The sequence below is a fragment of the Heloderma suspectum genome, chromosome 13 (assembly GCF_057233095.1).
Source record: "Heloderma suspectum isolate Gila_16-S chromosome 13, 16-S_ref, whole genome shotgun sequence".
Classification (NCBI taxonomy): Eukaryota; Metazoa; Chordata; class Lepidosauria; order Squamata; family Helodermatidae; genus Heloderma; species Heloderma suspectum.
The window spans coordinates 3,423,216-3,445,869 of record NC_139470.1 but is presented as its reverse complement, the minus strand read 5'-3'; the positions used below and the strand labels follow the sequence as shown (position 1 = coordinate 3,445,869).

Below are 22,654 nucleotides of genomic sequence, written 5' to 3'. Positions count from 1 at the left end.
CACCCCAGGTTCTGTATCTCTGAGACTCCTTACGGTGATGTGCACACTCGAGACCTAAACGGGTTTAGTAGTAATAGTATAATTTAGAGATCCGACCCTGAACCCTTGCAGCCTGCACAGAAAGAACTGCACCCGCTGCCCTCCAAGGTCAGAAAAGCAACCTCAGTAGAGGAGGAAAGGGGGCATTCCAGTGGGTGGGGAGGGGAGGAGACTGGAGACGCGAGGATAACAGTTATCCTGGGCCTCTTACAGCCTCCTTCCCTCCCCCTCTGAAGCACCCTGACTAGATGGACTGAAAAGACGGTCTAGCAAAATCTGCAGAGTGGGAGGGCAGGGAGGCAAAGATCAGCTCTGCTGCTCCTCCCACCCTGCATTGGATGATCAGACGCCTCCAAGCTTGGGAGCTTCTGATCATCGAGGGCGCAATCGATAGGATTGTGCCCATGATTGTTAATTCTGGTCTCTTCAAACTTAGATTTGGGCTTCATTGGGGTAGGATGAAAATGGTGTTTTGAAACACACATTACAGACAGAGCTTCCTCGGCAGTGCTTTCCACGGTGGCTGCTGGTTCTCAGAGAGGACATGCGTGTTTGTGAGTGACATTTTTCTGCAGTGGGTATGCACAGAGGACAGCTCTCTCTCCTACCAGCTGTAAAAAACCTTCTGTTCTTTCAGTATGATTTAGACAAGCTTTTGACCTCCATGCATGTCGAGTTAATAGGATTCTGGGACCGTCCCTTTTAGCACTTAATTAAATATTATGTACAGTGGAAAGAGAGCAAACAAAGACTCCCCGTAGCTGCCAAATGAAGAATGAGTGAATTCCCTCCCTCCTGCCTGCCTGCTGTTTAAAAACAGGTGGAGTAGATTTCAAAGGAAAAGATAATCAATGTATTAAAATCCGGAGAGAAAGAGAGAAGCCAGCACAACCTCCTGGAGTCCTTGAGCAGCTTATTCCTTAGTGCCCATGGATCAAGCAAAGTGTTATGGCACTGTGAGACGGGCATACAATATGGCAGCAGAAAGGTTGCCAACTTTTCATACTGGGCTCTGCTCCTGTGCCTTTAGACAGCAGCTTGGCCTGAAGACATTAGCAGGTGATGATGCTTAACTAGATGCTGTGACCTCTTGATTTCTGCAAATTAAGCTGTTGTTGAATGCACAGGAGAAGGCTGGGCTGCCATTTCTGGTCAGCTGGCAACTCTAAGGAACACACTTCTCTGTTCTATGTTATTAACTAGAGACCTGTAACAAGGGCCACGCATACTCTGCACTAAACATGTAGAAATTCTGCAGCCTCCAAAAGCTGAATTCTACATAGCCAGATTATTTTTGTATAGTTCCCCCCAGCAGTTGTTACTGTTTCACATAATTTATACTGCTTCTACCAGAAAAGAGCAAGACACCAGATATGGAACCTGTCTCCTGACTGCGGAAAATACTATTCAGCACATCATGTGGTTCCCAACATTTCATCACATTGGCCATACACTCGCAAGCATATTTTCTCGATCATAAGGCCTAGAAACATTGTGTGTGTGTGTGTGTGTGTGTTTTAAGGACAGCTGGGGTTCTTTAGCAACTGCATTCAGCATCCAGTACTATATTGTATGCCTTTTCAGTGCCTGCACACACATATCAGGCTTGATTGCTTTAAAAAAAAAACCAACATGCCACCACCATGGAAAGTTTCTAAGCAACGTATGGCCTCCAGATGTTTTGGCCTACAACTCCCATCAGCCTTAGCCAGCATAGCCAATGGGGAGGGATGATGGGAGCTGTAGGCAAAAACGTATGGCCTCCAGATGTTTTGGCCTACAACTCCCATCAGCCTTAGCCAGCATAGCCAATGGGGAGGGATGATGGGAGCTGTAGGCAAAAACGTATGGCCTCCAGATGTTTTGGCCTACAACTCCCATCAGCCTTAGCCAGCATAGCCAATGGGGAGGGATGATGGGAGCTCTAGGGAAAAACAGCTGTAGGCCACATGTTGCCAGCCCCTGCTTTAAAGGTAAGGGCAAGGAGTTTGGATCAACTGGGAAGGGAAGACAAAAGTAAGCCTGTTGCTCTTTAAATAGGATAATGCAGCTATTTTTAAAAATGAGGTCCTTGTATTTTAGTCTAAAAGGCTTGTTGCGGAAAATCATTTGTGTGGTGCGTGTAATGTGGTGAGGCCAGTCAGAGTAACTGGGTGAAAACAGGACCCATTTTTAAATTATTTATAGCTTTCAATCCTCCTGGGAAGCCCATAGCTTAAAGGCTTTGTATACAGAGGGTGCAAGGTTCAGTCTCTGGCATCTCCGATTTTAAAGGGTTATTAGAGCACAGGTGATAGGGAAAACCCTAGAGAAGTGCTCCCAGTCAAAGCTTTTCTACACAAGGCTGTTAATGCACTGTATCTACTTTCAGTTTCATCTCAGAACTGAGATCCAAGCACTACACAAACAGTACTATCTATCTTTTCTCGCTTTTCTGCTGCATAACCTCTAGGTGGCACTGTGGTATAGCAGAATAGCACAAATGCACAAGAGGAAATCATACTTTCTTTTGCCTTTACAATTAAATACTGCACTTCCCCTGCTCTAAAAAAAAAACTTGCTGAAAGTGCTGTTGAAAAGCAGAAGCAAAACTGAAGGGTCATGACATTGACTAAAGAAATGGGAAACAAGCATGAGTAGGGAACGATGAGCCCATGATAAATGGCTTGTGTAGAAAAGCTCAAAGTAGACAACAACGGGAAAGATAGACCAACTGGCTCTGCCTGAGGCAGCTTCTTATATAGGAAAGAATGGTAGCTTAGTGGGAGGGCACACACATTGCATGCGGAAGGTCCCATGGTCAACCTCTCCATCGTAAGAGAAAGACTCTTGTCTGAGACCCTGGAGAGCCCTTGCTGCCAGCCAATGTTGACAATACTGAGCTAGATGGACCAACAGTATGACTTTGTAAGGCAGCTTCCTTTGTTCCTATTTAAACCAGCTGTTTATTCAGAACCATGAGGACTAGAATCTTACTTTGTATTTAGAGAATTGACAATAGCTCAGTGGTAGAGCCCCTATTTTACATGAGGAAGGTCCCAGGTTCAATCCCCAGCATGGGAAAGTCTCCTACCTGAAACCCCAGAGAGCCATTGCTGCCAATCTGAGTAGGCAATACATCAAGGAATACTGGACTTGATGAACTGCTAGAGGCAGCTTTGTGTTCCCAAAATATGCTTCCCCCCAACCCCATGTTATTGGGCAGAATATCCAACAGGTGGCACTCATCTCTCTGCTATTCACTTAGCGTACGACCTGGGCATGGTCCTGAATGCTTTTGGTTCAAAGCGGAGCCCATTTCATTTTCTAGCCAAAGCTAGCAGCATAAACAGTTCAATATCTTTCCTCCCTGACAGCACTCAGATTTTTCACAGATGAAGTCTCGCTATTGTAAGTCCTGGCCACCTGAAAACTTCTCAGTGTCAGTGAAAAAATAATAACGAAGGGACAAAATCATATTTTCAGCTTTACAATTATGTGTGTATCTGTCCATGCTACACACTTAACCTGGTTTAAAAGTCATTCACTTTTCCCAGGGAACCCTGGGGATCGCGGTTCTGTGAGTGGTGAAGCTGGGGATCAACAGCACTGAGGATAGTCAGTGTATTGATCAAACTAAAATTCCCAGCGTCCTTTACGAGCTGGATATGCCCTCTCCAACTGTATACTAGGTGTGAAGAGGCTGCAGGGTGGACTCTTGCACCCACATTGGGACTAGGGCTGTACAGATTGTGACATCCGCTCCGTCTGTGTTTTGCAGATTGTCACGCACCTTTTGTTCTGTCATCTGCTCACAGACGGATTCGATTGTTTTCGTTATGTGGAAGAATATGCAAATAATTCCGTAAGAGGGTTTGCAACAATTTACATAATTTACCCTAGCACGTAACAATTAGCATATTGTCCCCCATTCCATTCAAGTTTTCCTCAGCAGAAATGTGTGTTGTTGTTGTTGTTGTTCAGTCGTGTCCGACTCTTCGTGACCCCATGGACCATAGCACGCCAGGCCTTCCTGTCCTGCGCTCTTTCCCGGAGCGTGCTCAAGTTCATATTCATTGCATCCGTGATGCTATCTAGCCATCTCATCCTCTGCCGTCCCCTTCTCCTTTTGCCTTCAGTCTTTCCCAGCATCAGGGTCTGTTCCAGGGAGTTTTCTCTTCGCATTAGGTGGCCAAAATATTGGAGCTTCAGCTTCAGTATCTGTCCTTCCAACGAGCACTCAGGGTTGATTTCCTTGAGGATGGACTGATTTGACCTCCTTGCAGTCCAGGGGACTCGTAAGAGTCTTCTCCAGCACCACAGTTCGAAAGCATCAATTCTTCGGCGCTCAGCCTTCCTTATAGTCCAACTCTCACAGCCATACATTACTACTGGGAAAACCATAGCTTTGATTAGACGGACCTTTGTCGGCAAGGTGATGTCTCTGCTTCTTACTATGCTGTCTAGGTTGGCCATAGCTTTCCTCCCAAGGAGCAAGCGTCTTTTAATTTCATGGCTACAGTCACCGTCTGCGGTGATCTTGGAGCCCAAGAAAGTAAAATCTGTCACTGCTTCCATTTCTTCCCCTTCTATATGCCAGGAAGTGATAGGGCCAGATGCCATGATCTTCGTTTTTTTAATGTTGAGTTTCAAACCAGCTTTTGCACTCTCCTCTTTCACCCTCAACAAGAGGCTCTTGAGATCCTCTTCGCTTTCTGCCATTAGGGTGGTATCGTCTGCATATCGGAGGTTGTTGATAATTCTCCCGGCAATCTTAATTCCGACCTCAGATTCATCCAACCCAGCATTTCTCATGATGTACTCTGCATATAAGTTAAATAAGCAGGGTGACAATATGCAGCCTTGTCGTACTCCTTTCCCAATTTTGAACCAATCGGTTGTTCCATGTCTGGTTCTTACTGTTGCTTCTTGACCCTCGTACAGGTTTCTCAGGAGACAGGTAAGGTGGTCTGGTACTCCCATCACTTTCAGAATTTGCCACAGTTTGTTGTGATCCACACAATCAAAGGCTTTAGCATAGTCAATGAAGCAGAAATAGACGTTTTTCTGGAATTCTCTTGCTTTCTCCATGATGCAGCGAATGTTGGCGATTTGATCTCTAGTTCCTCTGCCTCTTCGAAACCCAGCTTGTACTTCCGGTAGTTCTCGGTTCGCATACTGCTGAAGCCTAGCTTGTAGGATTTTGAGCATCACCTTGCTGGCATGTGAAATGAGTGCAATTGTGCGGTAGTTTGAACACTCTTTGGCGTTGCCCTTCTTTGGAACTGGAATGTAAACTGACCTTTTCCAGTCTTGTGGCCACTGTTGAGTGTTCCAGATTTGTTGGCATATTGAATGCAGCACTTTAACAGCATCATCTTTTAGGATTTTAAATAGCTCGGCTGGAATACTGTCATCTCCACTAGCTTTGTTGTTACTAATGCTTCCTAAGGCCCACTTGACTTCACTCTCGAGGATGTCCGGCTCAAGTTCAGTGACCGCACTATCATGGCTATCAGGGACATTCAGATCTTTCCTGTATAGTTCTTCTGTGTATTCTTGCCACCTCTTCTTAATCTCATCTGCTTCTGTTAGGTCCCTGCCTTCTTCGTCCTTTATCATGCCCGTCTTTGCACAAAACGTTCCCTTGAGATCTCCAATTTTCTTGAAGAGATCTCTAGTCTTTCCCATTCTGTTGTTTTCCTCGATTTCTTTGCATTGTTCATTTAAGAAGGCCTTCTTGTCTCTCCTTGCTATTCTCTGGAACTCTGCGTTCAGTTGGGTATATCTTCCCCTTTCTCCCTTGCTTTTCACTTCCCTTCTTTCGTGAGCTACTTGTAAAGCCTCCTCAGACAGCCACTTGGCTTTCTTGCATTTCTTTTTCTTTGGGATGGATTGAGTTGCTGACTCCTGAACAATGTTACGGACCTCCGTCCATAGTTCCTCAGGCACTCTGTCTATCAGGTCTAATCCCTGAAATCTATTCCTCACCTCCACTGTATATTCAGAAGGGATATGATTTAGGTCATACCTGAACGGTTTAGTGGTTTTCCCGACGTTCTTCAATTTAAGCCGAAATTTTGCTAGAAGCAGCTCATGATCTGAGCCACAGTCAGCTCCAGGTCTTGTTTTTACTGACTGTATGGAGCTTCTCCATCTTTGGCTGCAAAGGACATAATCAATCTGATTTCGATATTGACCATCTGGTGACGTCCATGTGTAGAGTCGCCTCTTGTGCTGTTGGAAAAGAGTGTTTGCTATGATCAGCATGTTCTCTTGGCAAAACTCTATTAGCTTTTGTCCTGCTTCATTTTGTACACCAAGGCCATGCCTGCCTGTTATCCCGGTGATTTCTTGACTTCCTACTTTAGCATTCCAATCCCCTATGATGAAGAGGACATCTTTTTTTGGTGTTAGTTCTAGAAGGTGTTGTAGGTCTTCATAGAACCGATCAACCTCAACTTCTTCGGCATCAGTGGTTGGGGCATAGACTTGAATTACTGTGATGTTGAATAGTTTGCCTTGGATTCGTACTGAGATCATTCTATCATTTTTAAGATTGTACCCCAGTACTGCTTTTCCCACCCTTTTGTTGACTATGAGTGCTACTCCATTTCTTCTAAGGGATTCTTGCCCACAATAGTAGATATGATAGTCACCTGAATTAAATTCGCCCATGCCTGTCCATTTTAGTTCGCTGATTCCCAAGATGTCGATGTTCAATCTTGCCATCTCATGTTTGACCACCTCCAGCTTACCTTGATTCATTGATCTGACATTCCAGGTTCCTAAACAGTATTGTTCTTTACAGCATCGGATTTTCTTTTCACCGCCAGACACATCCACAGCTGAGTGTCCTTTCGGGTTTGGCCCAGCCGCTTCCTTCTTTCTGGCGCTACTTGGAAATACCCTCTGCTCTTCCCCAGTAGCATATTGGACACCTTCCGACCTGAGGGGCTCATCTTCCGGCGTCATATCTTTTAGCCTGGTGATACGTTCCATGGGGTTTTCTTGGCAAGAATACTGGAGTGGGTTGCCATTTCCTTCTCCAGTCGGCCACATTTTGTCAGAACTCTCTGCCGTGACCTGTCCGTCTTGGGTGGCCCTGCACGGCATAGCTTATGGCTTCACTGACTTACGCAAGCCCCTTCGCCACAACAAGGCAGTGATCCATGAAGGGGAGAAATGTGTGTATTTTCCTACAAATAAATATGTGTAAATTTGGGGAAAGTAAAAAAAAATCCAAAAGTCCACGAACTCTGCACAGCCTGAAAAGGTTGGTCTGCAGCAGATTCTGCAGGCTGGATGCTTGGAAATCTGAGCTCATTTTGGTCTGTCTCAAATTTCTCCAGCATCCCTAATGGGGACATATTCTGTCTTACAACTAGGCAGCCAGCTGTATTGTTCTCTGTCTTTGTGATCACGCCATGCAACTGGGTTACGTGTAGTATTCAGCACCCTGACAAATCTTGGTTTTCATCATTCTAAATTCATGTTTCTAGCCTTTATGACTGTAGGGATCTGTCTGAAAGCATATAGACGGTGTGCGGTAAAATTGCAACATGATGACTGCAGCAACAGGGGAAGCGGGTTGTGAGTTGAAGAGAGGATTCATGTATTTGAATTCATGTATTTGAATCCTTCTCTAGTGTCAAAGGGGGGGTTGTGCCTCTTCTTTGAGGACATGTGTGAACTGATTCCTTTCATCAAAAGCCCACACAGAAAGAAGATGTGTGATGCTTGGCCATGTACTATCAAAGTCTATCATCTTCCCACAGTTCTGCGTCACAAACCAAGAGGCCTTGTCTCTTTCCAGCTCCTGCACATGCTGGGTTTAGTGGTGCTGCGGAAACCTGAAACTAGTTGTAAGTCAAATCTGGTAGGTTTTCAATTCTTGACTGCGTAACGATCCTGATGTTGATCAAACAAACTTTAATATATTTGTAATTCAAACCAAGATTGATTGTGGATTTCTGCGCCTCTACGGTCTTCACAGTTGGCATGCCCAAGCAGCTAAACACCACCGTCTCCTCCTTGACACCATCAGCAGTGGTCCTGCAGGGAAGAAACAGGCATTTTTCTGGCTTGTTCTGCTTCCATAGCTGCTGCTTCTGCCTGTTGTGACTCCATCTCGATCTACCATTGCAAACGAAACATGGGTGATAACCGCCAATCAGAGAAGGAATGTGTTGTTATTACCCGCAATGTCATGATGCTCAGAGTAGAAAAGAACACCACGTTATTCATACCACGTTCCCAAGATGCGCTCTGGTGATGCACGTGAGCACAAATGCTTCAAAACCTTGTAAAAACAGAGAACAGAGGCAGATGCTGTGAGAAACAAAAGGTGACTGAAGAAACGTTGTGTGCATCCAGGAGTCGCCTGTTTTCCCTCCTTACCAGGAACAAGGTAGAAAATCCATCTTGTCCTTGAAAACCTTTGATCTAAAAGGGGGGTGAATGGAATTGGTATTCTCAAGAGCCATTCTATTCTCCAGACATCAGACCAGCAGCCAAAAATACCTATCCTACCCACGAATGGCCGGGTTCTATAATAAAGTCAGCATCCCCTTGCACAGCCTTTCTTCACCTGGTGCCCTCCAGGTGTGTTAGACTGCAACCCCCATCATCTTCAACTAGCATGGCCATGGGGATGATGAGAGTTGTAGTCCAATACATCTGGAGGGCACCAGGTGGCAGAAAGCTATTCTAGCAGTAAGAGCTTGAGATTATGGGCTTCTCCACACCAGGCTTTTTGACCCGCAACTTACCTCAGCTTCTACTTCTGGATTCTTTGCGGGATTAAAATTGGCTCCTTACACAGGCTGACAAGGGCTTTTTTTCCAGGACTTCCTTTCTCTGCAAGTTGTACATGTTTCATTACACAGCCACTAGATGGTGCTGTGATATAGCGGAACAGCACAATTTCACATGGCCATTAAAGTGGAATGACGCTTATTACCACATTATCCCCGATCTTTTTACAACTGGGATAAAGGTCAGAAAGCGAGGAGACACCCTGAAGGTTGATGAAGTTGTGCAAAAGACTCACAAACTTCCGTGAGTGACCAATCATGAACGTGCAATAAAAGCCTCAAGTAGAAATGCTCTATATCTTGCATGCACTTGGGTTCATTTCTCTGGGGAATAAGTGGCACCTTTTAGTTCTGCTTGTCACTGAGAGCATAATTTAGAGTGGTCTCCCGGAGCATGACTGTATTTTGGAGAATGTCAATTATGCCCTACAGTTCTACTTGGGGGTAGGGGGTTAGACATCACAACCCCCAGGAAAATACAACTTAGAACTAAGAACGTACGTTGAAAATTTGAAGTCAACGCTGTTTTGTTTTCTGCCACAAGAACCTGTAATGAGCTCTATATACATATTGTGATATTGAGCTGTGGGTAAGCAACACCCCAGGTTCTGTATCTCTGAGATTCTTTACGGTGTGTACACTACAGACCTAAACTGGTTTAGTAGTAATTCCTTCCCCCCAGGGAACCCTAAGAATTTTAATCTCATGAGGAGGGACTAAAGATCTCTAACAGAATTCTCTTGCCTTACATAACCTTAATGATTAAGTTTGTTTGAGTGAAGCCATTTTGACAGCCAGAGTGGGGCAGCATTTAGAGTGTTGGCCTAAAACCCGGGAGATCTGGGTTCCAGCCCCACTGAAGCTCGCTAGGTGACTTCAGGCCAGTCATTGACTCTCAGCCTAACCGACCTCACAGGGTTGTTGTGAGGATACAATGGAGAGGAGGAGGACCATGTAAACTGCCCTGGGTTCCTCACAAGAGGAAAAAAGGTGGGATATAAATGTAATTAATAATAATATATATTTTAATTCATTTTATATACCCCATCTTCACACAATTCTCAAAGTAGTTAACCATAATAACAATAACACGAATCAGAACATTTATTTTATTTATTATTTAGTTCATTTATACCCCACCTTTTTTCCTCCTAAGGAACCCAATGCAGCCTGCACTTGCCAAAAATGCCAGCGCGTTGCCGCCTAGAGCTTACTGCCCACAACTAAGCCTTAAAGGAGGCACTGAAACCACAAGCCAGGCTTGTGGTTTCCTGGAGCACTAATTATTCTTGCTCAGAGAATCACCTAGCCAATTTGCACTGGAGTCGTACAATCGCCTCAGTCAAAGACCAGTTCTTACCATCTCCAGCCCAGCAGTCTCTTAAACCCAGACATCAGCAAGTGCCTATCTATAAGAGAGAGAGAGAGAGAGAGCCAACTATTGATTCCTCTGGTTGTCTGTTGTGCTAATCTCTCTCCAAAGCCTCTTTCTTGTTACGTCCTTTCCGTTGCTTTTGCTTGCCATTTGGCGCACGTGGCTCCTTTCTGCCCGTGGTTTTACAGCACCCAAGACACAGTGACAATGGGCTTTTCCTTGCTTAAAAGCCCCCTCGATCCAGCCCCAGCAGTCAATCTGCTCGTTAACTTGGCCGGTTATATGCTGCCATTGCAGCTCCGGTGGCTGTTGTAAAAGGGTTGTAAAAAGTGCGCTCAACAAACAAAAACATTTGGCGATGCACTTAAGGTGATGCTACGGCACGAGGAGCTTAATCCTGCTGGGTAAAGAGCCATTTTGTGCTGTTCTAAATCAGGCCTGGAAAGATTTCAGGCTTAAGGAATCTACTTTGGCCTTTTGCAAATTGCAAGAGCCTCAAGGGCCATGAAGCATAGTCAGGTACAAAATGGCCCCACAGCAGAGGTAGGGACGCATGCGGAACCTGATCTCTGCAAATTCCAGTACAAACAGACCTAATTCACACCTCCCATAATGTGTGAATGGGAACTTTGTTATAAATCCAGTTTTGAATGTCCCAAATGTTCTGACACAGGGCTGGATCCAGCCCTTGTGCAAGTGGATTTCGCTGGCACAAATGGGGCTTCTGCATGATGGAACATCTCTGTCCCCTCCTCCCGCCTGGAGGCACCTCACATGCTCAGATCTGTTGTGGAAGATCCTCCAACCCTCCTGAGCAGATGGGGGTGGGGGGATGCAAGGTTCCACAGAGGGGAAGGGAAATCTGTTCTGCCCATAATTCCCTTCCGCTGATGGAACAACACCATTGAATACAACCCATGGTTTTTGGCTCAAAACCTGTATCAAAGTATGTTTTAAGCATGGTATTAAGAGCAAAAACATTTTAAAATATGTATTTAAATTAGTGTGGACTGAATGTCTCCACACACACACACACACACACACACACACTTTCATGGGGGGATTTTTTTCACTTACGTATACCTACTTGGAGTCTTAGGTCATCTTCAGAGGCCTCCTCTGTGTGGCCCCACCAAAGGAAGCTAGGTGGGTGGCTACAAGCAAGAGGGTCTTCTCAGAGGTGGCACCCCAGTTATGGAATAAACTCCCCATTGGGTTCATCTGGCACCTACTTTGATGTCTTTTTGGTGCCAGGCAAAGACCTTTCTTTTCTCCCAGGCATTTTAGAGACCATGTGTCCTACTTCACAGAGGAGAGTTCTGTCTCTGAAGGGCTGCCTGGGGACAGTCCTCTTTTGAAAGCATCCTTTATTTGAAGGGCTGTGTCCAGTCCAAGTCCAAGTCCAGTTTAAAGATGAAGAACCATCAGAAAGGAGAGCAGGGGCCTTAACGTTGCCCCAGCAGCTCCTGGATAACAGACTCAGAAGTCACCCAATCACAGTCTTCCCCACTACGGTGAAACGGATCGTATTTCTATTTAAACTGCAGTCATTGTTCCTAAATGTGCATCTATACATGGAAATCAGAATATGCAGAAGTGATGTAGGGATGTTAGAGGAATCTAGGTTATTATGGTTGTTTTGTCCATTCCTGTGCTGTTTATTGTTTTGAATGATATTGTATTTTATTATTTAAAATATTTGCGTGGTATTTTATATTTTTAATTCTTCTATGGCATTTTAGTTTCTGCCCAGAGAACATTAGTTATTGGGTGGATAAGAAATGTAATAATAGATAGATAGATAGATAGATAGATAGATAGATAGATAGATAAATGTGTGTTTATGTGAGAATTCTATTAATTGCAGGCAGTACTGTTTTTTGTAAGGCGAGATGGCAGAGAACAGTAGGGGCAGCCATCTTTGTTTTCCTACAATTTCCCCTATGCTATGAACGAAGTCACAACATGGTGTGGAACTTATGCCACTGGACCACTCCGTGGCAAATGCGGAACACAATTCTGCCATTGCTTGAAGCAACGGGAGCAAAGCTGTTGTAGTTGCTGTAGTTGTAGTTGTTTGGGACGGGGGGGGGCAGGGTATAAAAGCCTCCACCGCCTCATCTTATGAATAATGGAACAGCCCTCAAAAATGAATAAATAACTCCACCTCCCCCATTCTCCTTGAAAACATCCTTTTTATTAATTCACTTTTCACCCTGCCCCGCCCCACCCTGCCCCACCTCCAATCAATAAAAACTCTAGATGAAATAGTTCAGCCCAGTTTAATTTCATGTGAATTACCAACCATGCAGATTTTCTTTAACATTGTAGATCAATGCAGAATCATAGAATCATAGAATAGTTGGGTTGGAAGGGGCCTATGAGACCATTGAGTCCACTCCCTGCTCAGTGCAGGAAGCCAAGTCAGAGCATCCCTGACAGATGGCTGTCCAGCCTCGTCTTGAACGCCTCCAGCATGGGAGAGACCACCGCCTCCCCAGGCAATTGGTTCCACTGTCGTATTGCTCTAACAGTCAGGACATTTCTCCTGATGTCTAGCCGGAATCTGGCTTCCTGTAGGGATGGCGGAGAATTTCTCCCCGAATCTTCGGGGGGCCGAGCGCCAACGCATTCGGCCCCCCGAAATCGGTGGTGAAATTCTCTGCCACCCCCCCGCCACCCCCCCGGGACGGGACCTACCTTTGGCGATGTCCCTCCCGGCGGTGGTTTGGCGGCGGTTCGTCGCGGGCGGGGGCGGCCGCCGGTCTCCCGACCAGCTGCTGCCGCCGCCATTGCAAAAAAAAAAAACTAAAGTAAAAAAAAACACCACACACCCATGATAGGCTACGTAACGATTTACATAGCCTATCACGGCTACATTTCCAAAGTCAGCCGTGATAGGCTACGTAAATCGTCACGTAACCTATCACGGGTGACACGCTATTTGCGTTGCCCTTATTTTCACCGTAGTCTACATAAATCTTTACGTAGACTAGACGTGCCAAAATAAGGAATGCAAATGGCGGCGCCCATGGGCCGCCGCCATTTGCATACGTGCTTTTTTTTTTTTTTTCAAAGTCACCCATGATAGTCTACGTGACGATTTACGTAGCCTATCACGGCTGACTTTGGAAATCTAGCCGTGATAGGCTACGTAAATCGTCACGTAGCCTATCACGGGGTCTCTTTTTTTTTTTTTACTTTTTGTTTCGTGGCCGGGGAGACGGGGTGCTTCTCCCCGGCCTGAATTTCGGCCGGGCGAGGCGGGAAGCCTCCCCCCCTTCACCTGAACTTCGGGGGGGAAAGCGAAGCGCCTCCCCCCCACCGCGAAGCCAAGCTGTGAAAAGGTAAGTGACTTTCGTACATCCCTAGCTTCCTGTAGCTTGAGCCCATGATTCCGTGTCCTGCACTGTGGGATGATGGAGAAGAGATCCTGGCCTTCGTCTCTGGGACAGCCTTTCAGGTACTGGAAGAGCGCTATCATGTCTCCCCTCAGTCTTCTCTTGTCAAGGCTGAACAGGCCCAGTTCTTTCAGTCTCTGTGTTCCAGTCACCCACTGCACCCCATGAACAAGGACAGCCTGCATGTAGACAAGTACAAACCTCCACCCAGGCCACCTAACTTATGCACATGTGACACCACTCATCATGCAGTTTGGCTTTGGGCCAATCCCCACTTTCATGTCAAGTAATGAAGCACCTAGTCCTCATGTTTGTGGGGAACCGTTTGAAATTCGGCATGGCCCACTGTCTTGAGACACGGAGACCAGAGGTGCATTTTTGCAGCAAAAGTATTTCCTGCATGCTTCAGTCCCTCTCCTCCCCTCAACACTTGCCCACCCCAATATCTTAGGAGAGACTAAATTATTTGAAAAACAACATTTAAAAAATACAAAGAATGCACTATTTTATGAGGTAGACATCTTTCAAGAGCTGCAGCAGTTCTACTCATCACCCACAATATAGGGATGCATTAGAAATCCTCCATTGTTCAGTTTTTCATTTCCGAATTTTATCCTGAGCATCATGCAGGTGCCGTTTGCTACAGCTTTCGGTTGGCTTGTGTCTTCCTTCCCCTGTACATTAGCTATGCACATGGATAAAGCATTGCACACACAAAAGAAAGCCATCTTGATATGATTGTACATGGTACATTTGTACTGAGATTTTTTTTGGCAGTGTTTTACCAAGGTGCAGGAAATGAAGGATCTAAAAGCTGCAGTGAACCGCACATCCTCCAATTCAAAAAATATTTTTCACTGGAATTGAGGAGGATTGCAACACCAGGTAGCACAAAGCTATGGAACACTAAAAGAACAGAATTGGGGTGGGGGGCAGGAGTATCTGCTTATCTGTGCACACAAAATGCCTACCAGCCCTCGCCAGAAAATCACCTTCCATCTTTCTCTCAGTTTTGTGTAGTGGCCCAACAGAGAATTGGTTCCCCTCATCCTTGAATAGTGATGTACTGATTTTGTTAAGTCCGTTCCATCTGTATTTCATGGATTGTCAGGCGTCTTTCATTCCATCATCTGCTCATTGACGAAATCAGATTTTTTTTAACCAGAATTTCATTCTACTTATGCTGATTCACATTAGTGCTGATGCGCATTAGTGCATTACCACAAGTGTGCATTAGCACAAATGCAACTTGTGCAAATGCACATGAACTAATGCACATTTGTACAAGTGTGCATTAGCAACAATTTGCATTAATGCACAGTAAGTAATATGCATTTGTGCATGTGTGCATTAGCGCGAGTGCATATTTGCATTAATGCACAGTAGCGCTAATGCGAATTAGCACAATCCCCCCCCCCAAATGTAAGAAAACGGTCCACAAATCTGTGGAATCTGTGAGATTCAGAAAAAGCCAGTCCACTGCAGAATCCGCAGGTCCAATTCAGAGAAATTCAAACACATTTGAATCTGTTGTGGATTTCTCCAACATCCTTATCCTGAAGCAACTCTGGTCCCCCAGTGGAATTCCAGCCAGCTGCCTCAGTGCATGACAGCATTTGTCGCCTTCTCATCTCCCTCCCAGGAATGGGCTTTGCCCTTTTTCTATGGCACTTTGGTTAATTAGCTAAAATGTGCTAAACACTCTGCAGATTAAAAAGCACCACCGCACTAATGGTTGGTCGTCGTCGTCATTCGCATGCTACAGAGGAGTGAGCGGCAGCACCCCACGGAGGCCCAGCAGGTTCTATGACCGCTGCTGTCAGAAGCTGCCACCAGAAAGAGCGGCACCCCCAAAAATTAACCCCCAAATTAGCCTGGACTGGCTTAGCAAGGTGGCCACATAAATTAAGGGACAAGGCCGGACAAACTGGGTCTTCCTTTCCCTTCGGAGAGAACTTTTACCGTAGAAGAGACTTCATTGAAACAGCTTTATTTCCCTGCTGAGGGAAACCTTTGCCTCAGAACAGGCTTTAATATTCCAAAGGGAAAATAAAATTTTGCCTCAGAAGAGGCTTTAAAAACTCTTTTCCTTCAGAGAGGGTTACCTCGGGGGGGGGGGGGACTTACCATTCTGAAGAAAAGAGGAACTTTTACCTTACAAGAAGCTTTAGAACACTTTTCTTTCAGAGAAGAACATTTTTCCTCAAAAGATATTTTTGAATTCTGAAGAAAAAGAAGAACATTTACCTCTGAAGAAGCTTTAAAAACTCTTTTTCTTCAGAGTGGAAATTTTAGCTTAGAAGAGGTAAAGAGGCTTTTTAGTTTGTCAGCTTTTTCAATTATGAGTCTGCAGTCAGTGCCTGTCCGACTCCTTCACTGTAGGTTATGTAAGTTGCTTAAGGGTGGGGTAGCCACTATATAAATAATAATAATTATTATTTTTAAATCTCTACAAGGCAAACGCGTATCTCAGAAAAAGCCTTTACAGATCTTTCTTTTCCCTCAGTTACCTCAAAGAAGCTTCAAAGAGGGACATTTACCCCATAGGAAGTGGGGAAGAAGAGGAAATCGATTTGGTCCATCAGGAATTCTGTCCCATTTCACCAGAAGTATATTCCATGAGCACTTTAAAATATTGCTTTCTGGGGGCAAAATAAGAAGAAGCTGAAACAGAAAGGGGGTGATGTGGGGCTGCTGTACTGGAGAACCGTTCAGAAGTTGGAGCTGATGCAGAACATGGTGGGAGTGGGACACCAGAAGCATTTCACAGGGCCGGCCTAACTCCCCATTTCTTTCCATGTACAATTCAAGGTGATTTTGCTGGATATTGTGCCAATGAAATCGACCTATCTATATGGAAGTCCAATGCTGGTTTCTGCTCACTGCGTCAGTCCAGTCAGTGGCGGGAAAAATCATGAATTATCTCCCAAATTAACTGTGCATGAAATTGGATAGCCAGAATGGCTCAGCCCACCTTTTATAGGAAAGATTTATTAATGGACTATGAAATCTCTCAGAAAAGACAACAAGAAGAGCAAGAAAGTTGCTTGACAGGCTATATGAAACAATGAACCCCTGAAGCACAATTTATAGAGTGGAAAAACAACAACACAGACACACAGCTTCCATTAGAATCGAATCTTCTGTTGGGAAAAATGGCATACCCCAGAATATGTATTAGGGAACCCAGGGATGTTCATCTCCTGTGTCTCTGCCCACATGGAACATGGTAGAATGTAAGAACTAGCTCAGAAATCTGTGAATATTAGCTTTCTTTTTTAAAAAAGGCAAGTTTCTAGTCCTCATGCATTGACAGATGCATTTGAAAACAAGCGGGCAGAGTACATCTCTGGTGTCTGGAGAATCACGGTGCTGTACTCCGTGTTGCTACAAGTCCTGTGTTATTGGCTACGAATATATCATTTCTCTAATGTATTGCCTATGCCTCTCCTCTTGCCTCCATCCAGCTCTTTCAGAAGAACAAAATATAACATTCTAGAATTGTCTGGGTACAGGCATAAGGTTCAGCCTGAGTCTCTGGTTAAACGTTTGAAGGAGATCTTGAAGGATATTTATAAACTCTTTGGTGGAGGACCAAAGCACCATATATCCATTTAGCACATCCCCTCCTGCCCCCAAATCTCATTTTTCACTCTTTGGCACCTGAGCCACCCTCTGTACTAATGGCAAGCTTATCCTCCAAGTGAGGATCCCTTCATAGCCAAAATGGCAGCGACTGCATACCAACGGGAGGTATCAGCGGGCTTGAGGAAAGTCCAATTTTGAAGTGCAAAAAAGCTTTAGGGGAAAAAATACATTACAGATTTTTGGAATACAGGTTTGTTGAGCGGGTTTGCTCCAGTTGACACCAGCTGCATGTGATCTGGTGGGCTTCCTAAGCGGTCTGTGGTAGTATGAATCTGTGGTATTGGCATTGTTTGGGAACCAGCGTTGCCAGCCTGTGGGCTTGTTTCTGCAACCTGCTCCACATGCAGATTTGCAAATACACAGATTACTGTCATTATTTTTATAAAATCCTAACCCTCTAGTGCTCTCTTTGCTTTGAAGGCAACTGACCCTTTGTAAGGCTGCCTGGAAAGGGCAGCATGAACAACAGGGTGTTTATTTCATAGTTCCTACACTTTTATTACTGAGGACTAGTAGGATGCAATGCAGAGTTTAGGGATTTTGAAGACTCACGTTCAAATCCCCATTCAGCCATGAAGCTTGCTTATGTGGATATATGGGCAAGTGCTTATGATACAACCTTTACAAGGCTATTATGAGAATAAAAGAGAGTACTGTACAGATATGTTTCATAAGGACAACCAGCTCACCAAATCCCATCTTGTGATCACAAATACACAGAATCATGAAGACAAATCGCTGCTCCTTTAGGAACCATTGAAAATAATGCAACAAGGCCCCCACTGGGAGCACTGGCTTCTACTTGGAAACCACTACACATCACTCAACTGCTTCTCTCTGTCTCTGTGGTCAGACCAAAAGCTCATGATCTATACACATGTTCCCAAGCTTAGAGTAAAATGGTTTCCTTTTCAGTCATTGAAGAGACTTTTGTGAAGGTCCTACGGGGGAGAGATGAGTGAACAGTGTCCTCACTCAGTGCATTAGCCAGCCTGGACAGCATAGTCATCTTAAACTTTTTGAAATCTTGGCCCATGAAGACGTACAGGACAGGGTTCATGCAACTGTTGGAAACTGCAATGGAAGTGACAATAGGCACTGCAATCCTGAATAAAGCCTGAGCCCTGTCCTTTGAGAGAGAGCGGTGTTGTGTTTCCAGGAGGTTGAATACATGGTAGGGACACCAGCATAAGAAGAAGGTCATTATAATGGCAATGATTATTCTCAAGGGCTTTTTGATCTTGGTGCGGCGGTTCCTTTTCAGCCGGAAAATCATAACAACGTAACATGTTGTGATAATGGTCATTGGTACAATGAAACCAACCAGGAACCGAGTGACAGTTACTACTGTATGTCTCATTTCACCAAGCTGGTAGTCAGAGGGAGACCTGGACAAGGAGAAGTTGTGAAAACAACTGACATGGTTGAGAACTGCTCTGGTGTCTCGAAAAACAAGAGAGGGAGAACTCATTAAAAAGCCAAGAGCCCAGATGACAACACAAAGCAACCACGCAACCTTTGGATTCCGGTGGTTTTGAGACCAGACTGGGAAAACCACTGAGATGCACCGATCAAAGCTGATGGTAGTCAACAAGAACACACTGGTGTACATATTGAGATTGAGAAGCAAGGAGTTGACTTTGCACATGGTTTTGCCAAAGATCCAGTGGTAGTCCATGGCCGTGTAGGCAATGTTGAAGGGCAGGAAGACGTTGAACAGGAAGTCAGCTGCTGCTAAGTTCAGGAACCAGATGGTGTTGACTGACTTTTTCATCTTGAACGTGATAATTGCAATGACCAGACCGTTGCCCAGTAGGCCTAGGAGGCAGGTCACGCTGTAGATGAGAACAGTGAGGATTTGAACAATAGGCTTGGCGTCAGAGGCTGGTTCCGCGGTAGGGATGACTTCAGTGATTAAGAAATGATCCAGATCATAGTAATAGTCATACCCATTCGAACTATTTTCAAGAACCTCCATGACCTGTTGGAACACAGATTGGTCAAAATGTTAACTTTGTGCCAACACAACTTACAGTGAACTAGGACCAGAAACCCCAGAAAAGGGGGGGGGCTGAGACATCTAGGTGCCTCCTAAGATTGGCTGGGGGGCTGCGTCCCCCCAAGGGCAATCAGGCAAAAAATATGGCCATTCTAAGTCAAGACTAATTGATAAAGAAGAGGCAGAGGTGCAACCCATTCTCTAGGACCCAGGTGCAACCCATTCTCTTTTTCTGTACTTTCAGAGCAGAATTTTGCTAAGGAGGGAGGAGCTGAACTGATGTGCTGAGTGAGAGAGAGGGAGACAGAGTTGTGACTGAGAGTGGAGAACCTTGAATAGTGAGCTTCTAATTCTTCCACCATTCCGTAATATCATTACCTGTATCTTTTCAATAGAGTTGAGATCCCTTTAGATTTCGATTTTTAATTTAATATTAGACTGCCTTGAGCTGCCTCCCCCACCACCACCCTAAATATATTTCCAGAGTCCCTGACAAGGGCAAATGTACTTATGTATTTATGTGCTGCCTTTATGAATTTCTCCTCCATATGCTGCTTGTCATCTCAGCTGCTCTTAGACATCTGAGGTGCTCCATTAACTACAAGTCATGGACTCATCCCTTGTTATGGATTTCTTCAGCGCTGTAGTTGTGATTGTCACAGTAGCTCAAATAGTCATTCAAATAAAACCAATGTAATAAAACACCTAGAATCCACTTACAATTCAGCCATGGCGGCACAAGAACCTGCAACTCTCAAGCCCAGACAGCTTCGGAAACACTCTAGCCAAACAGCTGTGGAGACTATATGATAACAAGATTTGCAGTTCAATGCATCTGGAGAGCCCCAGATTGGGGAAGGCTGATATAAGGCTTGGAATCTTAGTTATAAACATGTAGGATTATGTCCTCCAACCTTTAATGGAGGAAAACTGGCAGACTTCTATAGTAGATTGCCTGAGAGATCCTCATACTGAGAGCACTTTACCCACCACGGTGAGTAAGGACCAATGTGTATCACAACTGATATGGGGTGGGTGGGTGGGTATGCATATGTATGTACAGTTTATTTTATTTATTTATTACATTTCTATACTGCCCAATTGCCAAAGCTCTCTGGGCGGTTCACATTAAAAACCTACAGAGAAACTACAGTATCAAAATGCAAGTGATGACCAAATAGAACCTACATGTTTATAACTAAGATTCCAAGCCTTATATCAGCCTTCCCCAATCTGGGGCTCTCCAGATGCATTGAACTGCAAGTGATGACCAAATAGAACCTAGCTGCAGGGCAAAGATTTAAAATACAACACGAGATTTAAAACAGAAACTGAAGAACTAAGATGCCTGAGAAAATAAAAAGGTCTTCACCTGGCGCCAGAAAGAACACAATGTAGGCGCCAGGCGAGCCTCTCTGGGAAGCTCATCCTACAACCAGGGTGCCACAGCAGAAAAGGCCCTCTTCTTAGTAGCCACCCGCCTCACCTCCTTTGTCAGGGGGTCTCCAAGGCTGTGGAGAGACTGAATCGCAATAGGAATAAACATATATGTTGGTGTGTGCTTGTGCCTGTGTGCCTGTGCCTGTATCCACCAACCTCCAAGACAGCATTACATGCAGATGTGCCAACTCCATGTTTTTGAGGGCCCTTGGGCAAGACACCCACCCTCAGTGAGTCGACCTTCTCCCCACCAGGGTCACCAGCTCCTCTTGGTCCTCCGCCTCCTTCCCATCAGTGCTACCACTTGCTTGCTTGCTTGCTTGGCAGGAAGAGAGCCAGGGAGCAAGCAGGGAGAGGCATTTGCTGCTCCTTCTCCTCCCCACCACCATTGTCTGGCCCAGAGCAAGAGGCAGGCGAATAAGCAGGCTGCAACGATGAAGAGGAGCCGGAAGTCCAGGGGCTCTTGGCAGTGGGCCCCCACTGCGGTGTGGGCCCCCGGCAAGTGCCCAACCATGCTGACCTTTGACGCCTGCCCTGACATGCATGCAGCCCCTTGGGGCCAAAAAGGTGTGCACTCCTACTTTAAAGGGAGATGCCAGAAACTGAACCTCAGACCTCCTGCACGGTGAGCTGGGCACCCAGCAGCACAGAGCTGCAGGCCAAGTTCAGGGCAGCTTAAGAACATAAGAAGAGCCCTGATGCTAGATCAGGCCGCGGGTCCATCCAGTCCAGCATTCTATTCGCAAGCGGCCAACCAGCTGCCCAGGGGAAACCCACAAGCAGGACAGGAGTGCAAAAGCACCCCCCTGCCCATGTTCCCCAGCAACTGGTGTGCATAGGCTCACTGTCCCTGGTTCTGGAGGTAGAACATAGCCATCCAGACTAGTAGCCGTTGATGGCCTTCTCCTCCAGGAATTTGTCCAACCCCCTTTTAAAGCCATCCAATCGGTGGCCATCGCTATGTCTTGTGGTAGCGAATTCCATAGTTTCACTCTGCGCTGTGTGAAGGAGTCCTTCCTTTGATCTGTCCTGAATCTCCCACCAGTCAGCTTCATGGGAGGACGCCGGGTTCTGATCACTAGTGATTTCCTCCAGCAAGACACAGGTAACAGAGGTGTTCTAGGTAACAGTCTTAGTGCATGCTACAGTGAGGCTCAACAGGACTGGTCGATGCCTCCTAAGAACTGAGCATCCCCCTAGGGCATGCCCCAGAATCCTTTGCAGGAGGGGCTCTGTGGCAGATGGGTCAATACAGACAGGGTAACCCAGAAAGTCTGCTAAATATTGTTTTAGGTAAAACGATGTTTGGATCGTGAGGAATGTTTTCCAGCTGTCATTTAACAAAGGGAAAAATACTTTGGCAAGCAGAGCACATTGTTTAAATAATTCAATACATAATAAATAGAAGAGTGATATGTTTCATGCACACACACACACACACAGAAACACACACGCACTTTGCTAAAATAAAGGCCCATGTGAGCATTGAAATTTTAATAGGGATAACTAACAGCATCACTTGCAATACGCAAAACTGATGTCCAAGACAATACAGATGTGAAAAAAAAATAGTGTTATACCCTGCTCAAAACAGAACAACGCAAGTGGGAAAATGAGCCAGAAAAGTTTCTAGTTTACTGGTAGAAATGGCCTTTCTTCTTCAATTTTCTGCTGAATTTTGCCTAAAGGGAAATTCTGAGTTGAAGTTGGAAGTTCTTGTGAGGGTCACAAGGACTTTCTCAGGCAGAAAAGAGTTCCAATGAAAGCACTGAAATTTCACATTTGTGGCCCGGATGTAGGCAGGGGATTAGGGGTCCAAGAGCAGCCTGTCCCTTAGCAATGAGCTGATCTCAGAATGGAGTCAGCAGCTTTATAGGGCTAAGTGGAAGGAACCCTACTGGCCCCCTGCAGCCTGATCTCCGGACTGGGGGCTGCAATACCACCCTCTGGACATCCA

General features: G+C 45.4%; 1 protein-coding gene across 2 annotated transcripts in view; it reads right to left on the bottom strand.

Moving 5' to 3' along the window:
- Positions 1–13,425: 13,425 nt before the first annotated feature.
- CMKLR1 (chemerin chemokine-like receptor 1) overlaps positions 13,426–22,654 on the bottom strand; it is a 69,843-nt gene continuing 60,614 nt past the window's right edge. For both annotated transcript variants that reach the window (XM_084820487.1, XM_084820488.1), the window contains one exon: positions 13,426–19,239. In XM_084820487.1, coding sequence (XP_084676613.1) covers positions 18,148–19,236 — 1,089 coding nt within the window. In that variant the 5' untranslated portion in view covers positions 19,237–19,239 and the 3' untranslated portion in view covers positions 13,426–18,147. The remainder of the gene's footprint in view (positions 19,240–22,654) is intronic.